Source organism: Triplophysa dalaica, chromosome 3 (genome assembly GCF_015846415.1).
Source record: "Triplophysa dalaica isolate WHDGS20190420 chromosome 3, ASM1584641v1, whole genome shotgun sequence".
NCBI classification, from domain to species: Eukaryota; Metazoa; Chordata; class Actinopteri; order Cypriniformes; family Nemacheilidae; genus Triplophysa; species Triplophysa dalaica.
The window spans coordinates 13,937,911-13,955,460 of NC_079544.1; the positions used below are offsets into that span (position 1 = coordinate 13,937,911).

The following is a 17,550-nucleotide window of genomic DNA, read 5'->3' on the forward strand; positions in this document are numbered from 1 at the left end:
AGCTTTGTGGCAAAATGTTGGCTTTATGTCTTGAGCATGACTTTAAGAATGAGTTTGACATACAGTACAGAACAAGTTTAAACGTTTACTCACATATAATGATATAAATAATTTCCTGTTATACCAGGACCATTGTGATAAAAGTATATAACATGGAAATGAAGTAGTTCCAGGTAAACTGCATTATCAAATAGTTTCCGAATATGAGTTTTAAACAAACATAGCATGCCTTCCCCCAAGCAATTCATTCTAAATTCTGGTGAAGCAATGCGGAGTAAGAAAACTGGATGAGTAACAATTATGTGTTTTTTTCTATTTCGTTGATATTACAATTACAATATCAATGAATTTTTTTTGGTAAATTGGAAACATTCAGAAACACAAGTGCACCTCCTTTTATCATTGTCAGAGAAAATAGAGGAGGTTACCAGTGGAGAAAGTGAGTGGGCAGCACAGGGCAAAAATGTGGTCCTCTTTCCCTGTTTACCACCAGCCCTTTATTCCGCAATAAAAGAGTCTACAGCGCAGGCTGGATAACCCACACATTTCACACATCATTCCAGCCGGAAAGAGCCAGCTGTGTTCGGGAATCCCCGTGTTACCCTGAATGTTCCCAAAATATTCTCCAGAAACAGAGCTACACACAATGAATCTCAGAGATGACAGCCAGCCACCATATTCTGGTGATACACTGCTACAAAGAACAACTCAGATCAAGCAGTATTTATGAACATCAATGTACTGTATATTTGTAAAGTTACGTTAAGTCTACTGCCCTAGATGTGATATAATACCGTATGATGATGTACAGGAGTACATTCTTTGCTGTGATGGTTTTAATTAGGTATATGTAAGTCACCGGGCGTTGATTTAGAGATTGAGAGTGCACTGGAGCACACGGATGAGTTTCCTGTGCGCTGCTCCCAACAGTTACTCATAATTTACTCATTGTATCAATCTGGGTTTCTCATCAGGGCACACTTGGTTTTGTTCATGCAGATTAACAGTCACTCCCTTCCAAAGACTGAGACAAAAACTGGACAGCTCGCTCTGACCCAAAAAACGTCCGACAGAATGTGCATTTTACATTGCGCAATAGTGAAAGGGGTCTTAGTGTATTTTTGGCAAAGCTTTCTTAGCGTGTAACCAATCGGTTTCGCCCAATAATCCAAAAGAGCTTGTAACAAGCCATGAATGACACATTAAGGAGTCACGTTTAAAATGCCGATTACGTGCCAAAATATAAATGTGCAACTGATCTACTGAAGTCATGTCTTTAGTATTTTATGAAAAAAAAAACACAGAGATGAAAAACATCACAAATTAGATTGTTTTTATATAAATGACATTTCCTAGACATTTGTAGAATTATTCTAAGAGCAAGAAGTGCAGAGGATGCAAAAAGTCCTCACATGTGTCTCCCGTAAAATTTCAGAAGAGATGTCAAAACTAAATCTTTTGCAAGGCGAACTCAAAGGATTTTTATAAAATTCTCCCAAGACCAGATATTTTGTCTGTGCTATTTATATGCTTAAGTCTATTAGATCCGTATATCTGTATAGTCGCTCTTAAAGGAGAAGCAGCATAATAAAGATTTCGGTTTAAAATGTTCACACAACGGGCCCAAAAACACTCACTGATATCAAAGGAATTGTGTACTCTTTATATGAGTTGTTCGCAATAAAGGAAGAAAGTAGCATACAATAATTGATTTGTTAAAGATATGCTTTAAATATAGTAAAGTCTTGTTATGTGCTTGAGTTTATGTATAAACAATTAGGATTTGTTTTAATTTGTAATTAAATTATTATTATTAATGCATGAAACACGTTTAGATGTAGTTCTAATGTTTCATTTTTCTTGTCTCCCCCCCGAGTCTGGTGCTACCAAATTAGGGGCTAGCAAATTATGACTTGGTAGCACCAGTACCACCTCTCTCAAATGTTAGTCGAGCCCTCTATCTATTTGTGCGTTTTTCTTTTCATGAAAATTTTAGGTGAAACTGAAACAAAAATAAGAATCAAATTTACCTGAAAACTCGCAAAATCTCTTGCGCCAAGAATGCGCAAGTGAGCAAAAATATAATAATCTACACCCAATCTTCAAGAACAAGTCTCTCAGGACTATAATAGAGCTTAACAATGTCCTTGCTGTTATCAAACTGTCATCCTTTCCATAGTAGACACGGGCCAATACACAGCTATCAAAAAACAATGGGACTGTTTGTTTGACACTACAATCACATCCCCAAGCAAGTTGCTTTAAGACACCCCCTCATTTTGAACTCAGTAGGTTTGAGCAGCCTGCCCTGTGTCATTCATTTGGGCATAAAAGGAGAAAACTTGAGATGAGTAGTTAAACCATTGAAATATGCCTCACTGCCTTAAACTATTTATTTATTTTTGATTCAAGTTTTTTAATGTACAGTAAGATTCCTTTAAAGGCTTACACAAGATAAAATAAATTCAATAATTAGCCATGTTTATTTGTCTTGATGTTTTACAAACAAAGAACGCTCACGTGTCCGTAACCACACTGCATGAGTGAGGTTGTGAGCAGATGTTCGACCGGCTGCAGATGTTATGATATTTACAGTGGAGAATGATCCATTCCTCATACAGTATCTCCATTTAATCTGTACTTACAACAGAAACCACGGTCCAGCACGGCAGAGATGCTGTAACGTGCACGGAGGTAATAAGAATTCTGGAAAGCATGTGATCTGGGTGACTGACTTCTTATGTGTCAAATGTGGTTGACGTTAACAAATAAGCAGGTGTAAAAACAGACGTTAAGTCACCTCACAGTTTTCTATCAAAGTACATTATCATTATCAAAAAAGTTCTGCATTTTATAAAGCTGGTGGACACATGGCAAGTATTCACGTAACAAGAAATCACCTTTAAAGTGGTAGTCCGTAAGAATGGCCTCTTTGTCGCCCTCTCATTCTGTAATAACTACTGCAATGTAAAAGTGCTAAACTCCGCAATAAATAATAATAAAAGTTTCCAAGAAAAATGTTATTTGTACAATGCTACCCGTCACCCGCAGCATCCCCACGCGGGCTAGTTGCCGGTTCCTCTTTATTCTGTTCACACATGTGACGAAATGACCAAACACACCAAATAAGGATTTCCTGAGAAACACAACCAGACAAGGAAACTTACCAACCATTATTACAAGCATTTTTTGGTGAATCCACCAAGGGTAAAGACACCGTTTTAAACCCTGTTCTTTCATGTACTTGCTCAATAATTGGTTTCAGTTCATTTAAAAAAAAAAAAAACGTACGGATTGCCACTTTATGAAATACTAGGTACCTGCTTGTACAAAAAGCTCAGCATGTCTGTTTATACAAGCCTTTGTTCAGAACAAAATGTAAGGGATTCTGTGAGGGATATATACACGGACACACGTTTATTTATTTAGAGTTAGAAAACTTACTTGTTACTTGTCTTAGTGTTTAAACAACAAATTAATCCTATTTGTGTGGATCAGTACACACAGTGAGGCCTAAAGTATGCTACTTATTCAAGTTTTGATTTTAGTTTTTTCATTTTACTAATATTTTAAAATGTGTTAGATTTTTTGTTTTATGTTAATTTTATTGAAATATTTAGCAACAAAACTTGTATGCTTTTGTCATTTTCTTTTTAACGTTCATATATAAGATTAATTAATTATAGTTTAAGTTTGTTTATTATTATAATTTTAGTGCTTTATACTTACACTTTATTTCTGAGGCAACATTTACATTTCTTATTAGTTTATGTTTTCTTAATAATTTTGATAGTAGTATTTATTTGATTTGATTTCAAGACACAAAAACGCTTTCAAAATTGAAAATAGGAAATTCAAAATCCAATTTCTGGAAACTGCTCCATTTCTAGGTCAAATTTGTGACTGATACTGTACATCTCCCTTTATTTTATCGCTTCCATGGTTTTGCACAAACTCGTGGAGTCCATGTTAACTCAACTGCATGCACATTAAAGCAAAACACAGCAAATATTTCAGATAATTCTTCAAATTGTTATGGTGATCATATCAGAAATGGCAAAACAGTAGAATTTACACTAGTGGTCCAAAACATTTGGACCCACTGCACTGAACTTCAGTTGACTGAGCTTTAAAATGTTATTACTGCCCAGTGCTAAACTGCCTTTGTAAGGGAGCGTGGAATACACTCACTGGGTGACTCAAATTCTTCTCATAGCTTCGGCTAGCCACTAGGAAAAAAACCTCTCTCACATACGTAACCTCTAGAACCTTTAAACATTACCAATCCACTATTCTCAAGAGTTATGGGCATATGATTAGATGAATGGTTAAAAACTCCCATAAAATAAGATCAGGTTATATGACATTTAAGGACTATAAGTGAAATACATAAAATACATACACTGGACCTTTCAGAATGTTAATCTACATCTGGACCCTTTCCAGAACAAAGCTCTGGGGAGATGTTGTCAGTATCCTGATGAGACTCCGCAACTATCAGATGAAAATGATCAAATGCTTTGCATTGAAGCAACTCGTAACTGTTTTGAAGTCTTTAACCTCTTTTACTATGAGTATTCAATAGATGAATTAAATAAATTAAAAACTCTAGCGGTATGAGATATTCAATCTTAATTTATCTGAATATAAAATACATCTTGGGGAAAACAGTTCCCTAGTATAGCTTACTCATTGGGCCTGGAGGAGAGGGGGTCTACCCGTAAAGTGCTTTTGGTCCTGGTACATGTGACAACCTTTTGTGTGTTATGCATTTTTATTGTTAGTGCAACAGTAGCTTAGCATCATGCTAACATCAAAAAAGAATTCAAAAGTTATTTATCACTGTGACTGGGTGGTAAGGATGCATTCAATGCGTACTGTAGCTTTATCTACTGTAGTTAGGCTATTTTCTGTATTGTATACAATAAAAATAAAAGGCTTAAGTCATTCTCTCTAAAGTAGAAAGAAGTTGAAAACATCTGAACAATGGAGGCTGTTTTGAACAACTGAAATTTACTTTACTGCAAATTCACTTTGGCAAAATTTTCTTTAAAATAACATCACACCATTTCTTCAATTACAATTAAATTATATCAAGGCCTATTTTTTTGCATGCCTGTTTGTGTATATGGAATACTGTTAACAGGTCGGATTGGCAGGCACACCCAATTTTACCGGCGTGCAAATTATGCTATTTAAGAAAGATCCATTTTTGATGCACAACATACAAATTTATTATTAGAAATAAATGACAAAGGCAGGGTTGAAGTTGAAAATACAGAGCTGTGGCATTTTTCCTTCAGAAATGTGAACAGGATCTTTTCTTGGCCTCTTGCCACCATTCAATTGTTAACCTGCTATTGCTCTGAAAACACTCCAGTCTTCACTGTTGTGAGCCACCTGACTTTTCTAAAGAGGAATCGTGGTAAAGAAGTACCATGAAATGGCAGCCAGAAAACACTCCCTACATTATTTTTGTACAGCCGATTGTTTATTGCTTATTTTTGTAATTGTTATACTTAGTAAAATAAATATTTAACTAGAAAATTATTTAAATTATGATTAAAATTGAATGTTCAATGCACAGATTAAATCACAAATTAATTGAATCCTACATGTGAGGGACGCTATGATAAATATTTTAACTGTTTGGTCGTTGGGACGTACTTGCCACGTCCCAGAAACGTTATTTGGTATCTTCCTGCGACGAATAGGGTCTGTTTCAATTAATTCTTCAAGGGGTAAGCCCCATGTCCCAGCAATGTCCAATATTTTGTTGTCACGACGAATATGGCAATCCCAAAGTTATGCCCTGCAACGTTTTTTGGTACATAGTGGCAACGAATATGGTCCAGTCCATGTACGTCGTCACCACTTTACTGTGTTAGCTGGGTTGTGCAGTGAAATATTAGCATAGATTTGTTTTTCTTTGTAGCCATTCACACCAAATAAAAATTATATGTTTTATGTCCAATTATTCAATGATCTGAGAAATAGCCATGTAACAAGATGGATAATGTACATTACAGCAAAATGACTAAATGAACAGTCACTATTGCAAATTACTAATTCAACTAATCTACACAAACACACATGAAAATGACAAATCTCTCAAAACTTAATTTTGAGCAGGAAGCTGTACATGTCATGGCAAAAAATCCACAGAATGATTCAATCTCCTGCAACAGAGGATCAACAGATCAAGCATTAAATGACTGATCCTGACTCGTATGCTTAACTCAAAGGTTTGTTCATTTACTGGATTGTTTGATTTTAAAGGGGTTGCTAAGAAAGAATAATACCCTCCTTTTACAGCAATTTATACAGTAATAAGCAAGTACTATTGTAAGCAAGTCATGTAGATACAAAGCATTATGTAGACAGCCATGCCAGTATATCCTGTTTCAAAGTTGACAATAAATCTTTGAATAAAGGTGCTTTTGTGTTACAAGACTTAGTCTGATTTGCCAGTGGCCTCAATGGCAAAGTCAAACGTTTTAAACATTCTTTATTTTCTATAACCCTTTTATCTATCACCTCATAAACCCATCTTGTATTTACTGTAGAAGAAAGTGCAGTAGTATCAACAAAGTGCTTGTTTTTAAGTTTTGCATTTTTTTTAATTTGGACTTGAAAACAGTCTTTGTGGCCACTTCTCACAAGGAAAAAGTCTCAATACGAGACTCCAGCTGCTCAGTCCTGAAGTGGTACTTCACCAGCATCTCATTTTATGTAATGCTTAAATAACTACATTTGCAGGCACTAATGTTTTCCCCATGCACAATGGTATTTATTTCCTTAAATGTTATTAGAAAGAGCTGCTCCTCTGTTGAGAGGATATCACTAAATTAACCGAGGAATTACCATAAGGAAAGTGGCACGTATGGGATTAGATCCACTTTGCAAATCAACACAGGCCACAAGGCCTTGCATACGAGACATGCCGTCTGACTTTGTTACAACTGTAATGCAACTCAGACTAAACACAGTCTGCCTAAAACACTAGTCCGCACAAAATAAAAGAAAACACGAGATAAGGTATCCGCATACCAAGCTCGGCTATTATTACAAACGGCAAAGGTGTCCAAAAACGGGTTGGGTATGAATGGAGACGGATCTCAATGTAGAATAAATGAGCCATAGACATTTTGAAATCTGTTCTGTCTGGAGAGTGTTCATGTGAAAACATGCCTGTAGAGGTTTTCTGTATCACTTCTAATATTCTTAATTATGCACATTCTAGGAGATTTGGACAAACAAAAAACCCTCAGGAAACTTGGCAATAAAAGAGAGATCTTAGATATGGATGTGTCAACACCGAGACACAGCGTTCAGTGAAGAATTAGTTTAGCTGTACGGAACGGTAAAACACTTAAGTGAATTCAAAAAAAGAAAGCAATAAATAGGACACAATTAAAGAAAGGAAAAAGTGAAGCTGCTCTCACAAGTTTCAGCTGCAGAGCCTTAGGCTGGGAAAACCACATCCGGCAGTGTCTACATTTCAGATGTATAACACTACATCTCCTATATGAGATACAATTCCAGCAAGTTAATTAAAATAGGATACATTTATCTGAAGACGGTGGGCAAATGGAATAATAAGTGACATTTGTCAAGATAAATGACAATGTATTATGATGTGCAAAACTAATTTGTTCATTACAGCTGCATTACAGTATTTAGTTTCATTATTTGGTAATGTGTGTGTTGGTGATTTATCCAACATAATCGCACTAGAATGTGTATGTATTTTACGGGTTGGCAAATTTCTATGAATACGTGCAAAGTCTGCAAACTTATTCATACGTTTTAGTACAAATTGTTTTTGCCGGTGATGTCAGGGGTAAGGGGAGGGGCTTCAGTATTTATTTTTCGAATAATCATATGTTTTTGTACAATTCACATTGTGCGAATTCATATGAGTAAGTCATCTCGTAAAATACATATGATTTCCAGTGGGATTGGACTGGATCTATCATTTGTAATAGGATGTCATTTTTACTAGTCTCAAACTAGTTTCCATTCAGTTAAACATGCAGTGAAAGTTGTCTTGTAAGTAACCATAGGTTAAAGGGAAATTCTGTCATACTCACCCTCAGGTTGTTCCAAATCTTTATACATTTCTTTGTTCTGCTAAACACAAAGGAAGATATTTGGAAGAATGGCAATAATCAAACAAATGCCATTCCCCATTTACTAAATACAACGGGAGTCAATGGGGGATGATATTTGTTTGTTTACTGACATTTTTCCAAATATCTTCCTTTGTGTTTAGCAGAGCGTAGAATTTTACACAGATTGGAACAATCTGGGGGTCAGTAAATTATGAGAGAATTTTCATTTTTGGGTGAACTATCCCTTTGATTCCTAATAAGTAACAGAGTAGCATCTGCCTGCAAACCCGGAGGCTGTACTTTCAGGACACTATTTCTGGGGACGCATTTCTAGGAGCCTATTTTTGACTACAATGGAAGTTGCGAGTGCATCTGCGAGCTTTTCTGAAGAATGGACAACAATAAGAGTGTGGGAATCAAATGTGAATCATATTTTTTTCATTTAACATTTAAAATATCTGTGAAAAGTTTTATTCGAAAGTTAATGTAGCCGAAGAGAGTTCATCGTGAGTTGCTAAATAGTCTTAATTGCACTATATAGCCACAATATGCGCTTCTAGTGCTGTAAAACGTGTTGTAAGTATATTCGTTTAACGAAACCATAACACGTCTGGCAAGATTATGTTACTTTTACATTTATGCATTTGGCATGAAGTGATGGCATGAAGTGTCTTTCTCTCATGCTATGTATGCTAATTCTGACGCTCAATTTTAAAACAATTTACTGTGAAATCTATCAAACATGACTTGTTTAAAACAGTAAATGCATTGTTGGAATGTAAACGTGTTGAATGCATGCTGGGTGCACAAATGTAATAACACCCATCTATGATAAAATGAATCGTTTTCTTTGTTATTTTCTTTCTACCACAGGTTGCTAAATGCTTCATTGCATATACGTCTCTACGTATACAAATGCAGATTATTAAAAAATTAAGGCGATTATGTGTTCATTTGTCTTCTATTTTTATGTGATGTGAAGTTATGATAATCAAAATCAAATCATTAATTGACTGAATGTAAAATTTCTGTGGAGGTTGAACTAGTTACTAAATAATAATTAGTTGAAACAAATTAAAATAATGTACAGTGTTAAAGCCTCGCCCTTCACTCGAGATCAACAATACACTAAACAAAGGGTGTAAATCAAGAGATCTTTTACAACTCGGTTGACACACCTCTATGTTTTCACAACATTGCTCACGCTATAGGAGTGTATACAGAGGGTGGGATATAAAAATCGCCTAAAGACATCTGAGCATGTATGGTTCAAGAGCTATTTTGAAATTTGATCATCCAAAAAGACACAGGAGGTTACTCAAAGCCGAATGTTTCACTGCGGCCGAGAGAGTTTCCCAACATGTTCTGCCTTAAATGGAATGTTTTACGAGCATGGTATAAATTTGGGTTTGAAAGACTGGTCAGATGTGGTCAGGTTTAAGAAGAGGTGAGTCAAAATGGTTTCCTTTGCTTTTAAGTCAAAAGCCTATTAACTGTACAGTATCAAGGCGAGTGTGGTCAGCAATACAGTATATGCACATGTGATGTGTATTTAGTTAGGGACGGGGTCGGGTTATGTGCTCAAACGCGTCTTAATTGCGAGAATGAAATAATGTGCACAAAATATGATGCCAAATTAAAACAACAATACATAATTTAGTCGCATCATGGAAGCGGAGCTAATGGGAAATATTGGCGAATCATACGCACGCAAGATTGGACTTTGGGCTATGTATTACATCCAATTGAAAAGCGTAAACTTTGGCCTAGAAGTGTCATCTATTTCTCTATGTTTCTCTTTACAGCTTTCCAAGATTTGCTAAATATAACACCAGAAAAAAAAATAAAGTAAAGCTTCTCTTTACAATTGAAAACCTAAATATTTCAGACTAATGGGAAATGATTTCAGGCCCTCCAGTAGAAACACCAAAACGTCATCGGATACTGTATGAGGGGTCTGTGTCTAGCGACTTTGCAATGCAACAGGACAAGTGGCATTGTTTGCTCAGTTACGAAGTCAAATATTTGAGTAACTGTTATATAGTACTGCAATATGGAGAAACTATATACAGGATAGACTCTGCCTGGTTTATGTGTTTGTTAAAATGTTCCTGGCTTTCCATGCAATTTAACCTTTAATACAGTTCCAATAATGAATTCCAATCTAAGTGATTTCCTTTAATCAGTGGAAATACGGAAGCATGTGACTGAACATAAGGAATCATATTACAAATAATAAAGGAAATATGTTGTTTTTTCTATTGGTCATGAAAAATCTTGTGGGACCGGCAGAAGTTCTGCTTCTCACAATAGGCCACACCCTAATGAGATGAGAGGAACCAAAAGGAAAGTTATTTTCCAGCATGAATTCCAAGGTCTCTTTCCACCATAGGTGATCAGCATTGGAAATGCTACAAACTCCATGACGTGCAGGTACAAGCACCATTTCAGGAGACATGAGTTTCCAAACACAGTCTTCCCATGGAGGGGCTGACGTCACACGGCTAAGGGCAGAATTAGCATGCATAATAATGTAAAGATGTCCTTCCAAAGCTGGATGTCCAAATTTGCTGCTTTTCATGAAATGGAAATAACACTGACAACATAGTTTTTAATCATCTGAAAAAGTACAGAGTTGCCAGTACTTTTAATACACTTTATTGGTTAGATATTTGCAAAAACCAGTGACAATCATAAAGGCTGACTAATAATGATTTACAAGAACGACAGCAGTGATTTACTCTTATAGGGCTGCATGATTATGTCAAAAATCACAATAATTTGACACGATCATTCACTGACACAACTGAAACAACATAAAAAATAAGTTGTCTTTGAATTCAAATTGTTTTTAAATGCAAAACAAATCAATGTGGAAAACCACTGTAGATCCTGTAGGCGCATAATCATCGTTTCACCAAAGAAAGATAGAAAGAAAAAAAAAGAATGAATTGAATTTTAAGAGCCTTTTAATACAATAAGACATCCTATCCATACCTTAGACTTCTACAGCTGTTCACAGAAAAATAAAAAATAAATAATTATATATATAAGAAAGAAAGAAAGATGCTAGACAGTCTGCCACAGTCAATCACATTGTTTAACTTTAAATAGATTTTTGCCATTTTAAATCCATTAACAGTCATTGCAATCGGTATACAATCAAACTGTCAGGGCCACGAAACAAATAAAAATGACAAAAATCAGAGAACAAGAAACGTCTGTCACTCTGCCACAACATACATATGGAGAAACATTCAAAGCTCAAAGAGTTCTGCTAAAACCTTCAGCCAGCTGGAAGAAAAACCTCATTGTTTTCCGCCAAAGGAAGAGAGAGTCACTCCAACAAATGAAACAGTGATTTTTTGCCAGTTCTAGGTAACTGCGCAACAGTTTATCAAAGCAGGAGGTCTGTCATTTTTCCGGCAAACTCATTTGACTTCTCCACAGCTCTCAAAGCAACAACATTTTCAGCAGATGTGGTTCTAAGAAAGCCAATCATCGGGAGAGACATCAAGCGCCAGAAACAGCCAGCATTCTGAAGCCCCCATAGTAACGAACGATTTTTACCAATCTGTCTCCCGGGAACATTGTCTCTACAGCCAAAAGTGAGCTCGGGTAACTTATCTTGAAAGAGCATTCAGCACAAATGAAATGGAGCAGGAAGTATGCAGGTATTAAAGGCAGGAAATTGATGCCGGGCATTAGGCCTCGCTGAGAGAAATCACAGCTGGCCGCCTGGAAAACCACTCACGGGCCATGCAAAGCGTGTGCAAACGTGTGGGAACTCATTGAGAGAAAGGGTATGAGACAGCAAATCGGAGCGGGGAAGAAACCATGATGCTTTGTGTCGCTTTGCATTTCATTATGCCACTTTGCTGCATAAACAATCACACAATGATGGAAGTAATGTAAACAATACTGAGATGCTGGCAAGAGTTCATGGTCCCGGCCACGTGGTGCTAGTGACCTGTGTTTATTCAGTGGGAGGGGTGTTTATGAAATTTGCAAAAAAGGCAGCAAGCAAAGCTTTTGTAAATGAAACTCATATACACTTGTTGCTGAGAAGAGACTTTTGACACTTTGTTGAGGCAAGGTCAATAATTACTGTATATCTGCATAAATACAAAGTTAAAGTTATACCCATAGCGCTGGCAGACATGGACCTGTTTTGCGGGATCAAAGCATTCCTTTGAAATGATCTTTATTTAGTTATTAGTTAGCCCCCAGAGAGTAAACTGTCTTCAGTGTTCAGCTGAACGACACCAGCAAACCAAAGCCAAACACTGTTCCCATGTCAGTCAACTGAACAAGATGTTCCAGTCGATCTCCATGCATACAACTGTTATTTACATTTATTTTTTTCGGCCACAAAATGTGATGACATTATGCCTGACAGCTTCACACAGCAGTCCTCCATTTTAACGTCCCGATTCAGTTTCCTGTGGTGGGCGAAGAAGGTATAACGAGAAAAAAGAGAATCGTCAAACCTCACATTTTGGAGAAAAACAGGGTTGATGTATTTCTCAAGACCACTGGCAAAACAAACTATAATCCCCACAGAGAACGATGATGGTCTTCCGCCATTACTGTAGAAATTGAGAATGATCGCTTTTCAAAGGAGGATATGCGACTGCAATAAAGATTAAATCTGATTATCATGCACTTTTGTCTGCTTAATGACAGATCAGTGAGGTTATTTATTGTAAGAACATGTTGAAATGGCGCGCCAGAGGAACATGGAGTTATACGCAATTTTTTCAAACGTCTCGTCTGTGTTTTGCTAATCAGGTTACATTATGTGAAGCCATCGTTTTGCAAATGATATGTTATTTTAAAAGGTGTTAATGTTGGCAAGGGCATCAGGATTTGATAGGTTTGATGTGTGAATCAGGGCACAACACGCGTAAAGTCACAAAATGAATCCATCAGTAGCAATTTACTGTATATCCCAGTCCACCTCAATTGGCGGACCACGGGCCAGATACGGAACTTTGCTTGCTTTTATCCGGACCACGAGACTAATAAACCATTTAAATGATTTGATACCACTGCATAAACACATGAAGTGAAATTTAATTTCCACAAGAATTTCACAAGCAAAGGTATTACACTTGGATTCATTTAAAAAGAAATCCTGAAGGGTGAAGGCCAATGTCTTTACTCATTCTTACTCCTAAAAGGTCTAAAAGGGTGTCTATGCCTAAGAGGGGTGTATGAGATAAGCAATGGTCCAGCACATGATGACGGTTTGTTTAGCTGTTTTGAAATATTTGGGAGACCTGTCTTTTGGCTCACAAACACTAGTGACTTGTTATTATTGGATGTTCCCTGACTCAACAAGCATACGTGTCATAAGATATCTACAATCATACCATTTCATAGATAAAAACTGACACACTGAGCTATCACAGAATTTCCAAGATATCAAGTTTAAAAACCCTGGAGTGCAACTATACAATAGCTTGTTTTAAATGTTTCTTTAACTTTAACAGCAATCTCTTTCAATTTTCTGCTGTAGGCTGACATTTAACAATTTTAGTTGAAAAAAATCACTTTAGCATAATAAGAATTTAATCTCAGAGTAAAAGGAATGCAGGCGTAACTTACTGATGTTAATTGTTCCTAAGGGCTGTAAAAACCTTTGAATAAATTCAAAAGAGTTTAAAGTAAAGAGAAGCATATCCATGGTTTTAACAGAGACTGGCTTCGCAGTGAGTAAAGCAGCTATTTACTCTCTACAAAGCATAATAAAACAACGATTCTTGGGCAGACACACAAAACCATGCTGACAAACCCCATTCCAGCCAAAGCCCCAGACCAGACCCAACAAAGACAGCACGTTTGTAGGTTTTAACTCTGAATCACCTATGAGCCATCCAGATGTAAATTATTAGTGTCCATAAAAGACCTGTGAGTTTCTCTCCGAAAAGTCCGAAAAGATTACATCTTACTGTCTAATACAGATAAACCATGAACACAAATTTTTAGGGACAATTCAACATCTAACAAAATGTGACAAAAACACGATATAGCTGTAAATTCAAATAATGTTATCTTTATCTGCTTTGATTTTCAGCCCATCCCAAGAATCGTTTGAATTTTATTTGAGTAAATAAAATGAATAAAAGAGAGAACACTTTGATTGTTTAGTATCCACATACTATGGCTCTTACTGTAGGTCAGGTGACTGAATTAAAGAGATTTTATAGGTCACAATGAAACTGGAAAGTATCCAGAGGTCAATGTGAAACAAATCAGGCCAGTCGCAACAAAATATTTGTTAGAGATTATATTTTATAAATGTATTTAATAACTAGATATTTATTAGCCATGACTATTGCAAAATCAAATTCTTATTTTACTTTATATTTTATATGGTAAATATAGATCATCGAGGCATCAGAATCTGGGCCAGTCAAATTTAAACCACAAATCAAATGTATTTATCTACTATTCAACATTCTATGAAGACTAAACAGCTGTTTCAGTCTTATGATAGATAGTAATATAACAGATAGGTTCAGCATTCATTTGACCTTCGGTAGGGCACAAAAGGGAGACTAAAGACATTGTATGGCGTCAGGATAGTCCTCACTGATACTCTAATAAAATCTTTTATGGGGGGCTGCAAAAAAACTATTCACAATTACGCCACATAAATTATGGGAGAATATCAGAATTAACATTCTGTATACCGCATTAGACATATTTTAATTTTGAAACAGTATAACCAAATATGTAAATTATTGCAACACACTATGGCAATATTGTACACAGCTATGCAAAGCCCATTTGGTGTCCATGCAAGCACATAAAACGACTAATGGCTTTACAATCAGATATTTAAAAGATATTAAAAAGGTGATTCCTCTCTTGGCATCTAACGGTAAACTCGGATCCAAATGAGGAAGCAGACTGTAATAATTTGATCTGTGGCCCATCTGTCAGTGTTGGCACAATCATCTGTTTACACAAAGGACATCCCAGAGATGATGTGAATTATATTGAGAGTGGAATACAAACACAGTCTGACAAATGTCATACCTGTAATGTCACAAAGACAGACAATGTGGAATTACTGTTCTATACCAAAGCAGTCATTATTACAATGAGCCGTGGAACTAGACATCTAACGACAGTGTAAAATTTAACCAGTGTGTTTAAACTGTAAACTAGCAAAGTAAAAATTAAGCAGGTTTCAACTGTGTACAATATCGAATTTGAAATAGTGATGAAATTGTAGGTGTTAGAAAAGTGTACTGTCATGTGCACTTTAATGCTACAGTTTGGGATTATTTCTACCTGATCTGACAATTAAAATGATTTTAATGTAACTGCTGTGTAACATTATGCAATAAGATTATGCAAACCAGAATTTCATAAATCACAAATTAAAGTTATGAAACCCAGGTTTGTAACTGTAAGGTTGAAGACTAAATCTTAAGAAGGGTTTATCTAAAATCATCACCACTGTATGCCTAAACACTGATAAACTGATCTCAGATTGCTCCAAAGAATTACCTCGAACAATATCTCGGCTACTTTGGGTAAGGAACTGGGCTGCGTTTCCCAAAAGCATCGTTTCCTACGTTGATCGTAGCTCCACTGAAGACAAGGCTCTTACGATGCTTTGGGGAAACGCTGAACAGTTTTCCAAATAGTTTTCAGTGGGACAGTCAGCAAACTTCCGCTCTGTTCCAACGCCGTTTCTAAAGCGCACATCTTTATAAAGCATGTGTGACATTCCGATCACTTCTATATGAGATCAGTTTTAAATGAACAAAGCGAAAGATTTAACGCAGTACACCGCATTCCGTTTCACAAAAATCTTACCTTTCCTATCCGGCGTTGCACACAGGCTCCACGAAAGCAGTAAGGTAAAGCAGAATCCAATCTCAGTTGACCGTGCCATGTCGATCGTTTTAAACCTTTCGATCTTCACTCCATAGTTAATAGATCTTGTTTTATACGGTTTCGGAATGGCCAGAGATCTTCTTTTCTCGTCTTCTTAAGAAACGTCGTTCGACTAGGCTGAAAACTTTGACAGCTCCTCCTCCGCGCTCACAAATCTCAGCAGTGAAACAGTGTTGCGCTCATTCCTGAATAGTGCGCTGCGCTCCTGACGTCAGCAGCTGGGTGGATCGTGTTATGGTGCTCAGAAAGGTGGGACGGTGTATTGCAGGTAATCGACCTCATGTAGGCTACTACATGACCTGGAAAAACAGATACCTTATGAAATCTTAAACATTGCTCTTAACAAAAGGCAACATCTGATAAGATATGATTGATGACTTTTAAACAACAATGGTCAAATCGAAAAGCAAATCAAGACTTGTTTAAAAACCTATTTTTTCCACAAAAAACACCGTAGTAATATTTTTGCCAGTGTGCCTCGGGTTTCAAAGATTTCAACAGTGTAACAAACTGCTGAGCTCAGATTTGCCAAGAAAGGAAAATCTGCCAAAAGGTTTCCATTAAACCTATTTTATTTTTGGCTTTATTTCTTTATGGCTTTGTGTGTCTTTTTCACTTGAATGAAAAACATGAAAAAGCTACTTTGTCCAATAAACTAAACAGAAAACAGCGATACATGCTTATACAACTTTCAGTACCTGTATGATGAGGGCAGTCGGGTAATGACTGAGGTGCCCTTCAGCAAGGCACCTTACCCCTACTTGCACCCCGGGCGCTACAGTGATAGCTGCCCACTGTTCCGGGTGTACGTGTGTTCACCACTTGCTGTGCGTGTGTTCACTACTCTCTGGATGGGTTAAAAGCAGAGGTCACATTTCGGGTTTGGGTCACCTGACAAACAGGTCACTTTCAAAGGTCACTTTCATTTCTAAAAATGACTTTTGTTCGATTAATGTAGTAAGGTTGATTAAGCAAATCCAATCAATAGATGTTACCACATGATGCATATTTTAAGATAACATTTTGAGAGTGTAAAAACTTACTGCAGTAAGAAAATATTGTACGTTTAATTAAATTATGACTTCATATCATTTTATTTTTGACATGGATTAATATTGGATTCAAATAATGATAAATGTTAGGGTTAACATTTTTAAGTAGTCAATCTTGAAAGTCGCTGATCCAATCAGTTTGTTAACCTTTCTTTTGGTGAATTGTCCATTGAGAGCTGACCATAGACATGCTGCATTCATTCGGGTTGCCACAGTAGCCAGACAGTGGTTTGGAGATGGAAAGCGTCCAGAATGTTTGTGTCCCCAAAGGTCAACAAAGATCAACTCCTCACAAAGAATACAGTGTTGCCTTCTCTAACTGCAATTTGTCCTGTGTAAACTGACCTTGTACATTTTTTATGAAATTTGTTTCTTAACTATTTCATCAGCTTTCAAATGTAAGATCTTATTTGTGAAACAAAAAAGACTCATGGCAGTAATCCAACAAATTACTTTTGAAAATAATT

The 17,550-nt window shown here is 36.4% G+C and overlaps 1 protein-coding gene across 1 annotated transcript in view; it reads right to left on the reverse strand.

Annotated features, from left to right (window-relative positions):
- egfra (epidermal growth factor receptor a (erythroblastic leukemia viral (v-erb-b) oncogene homolog, avian)) overlaps window positions 1-16,201 on the reverse strand; it is a 43,118-nt gene extending 26,917 nt beyond the window's left edge. Inside the window, exon 1 of the mRNA XM_056742761.1 lies at window positions 15,951-16,201. Coding sequence (XP_056598739.1) covers window positions 15,951-16,029 — 79 coding nt within the window. The 5' untranslated portion in view covers window positions 16,030-16,201. The remainder of the gene's footprint in view (window positions 1-15,950) is intronic.
- Window positions 16,202-17,550: the final 1,349 nt, after the last annotated feature.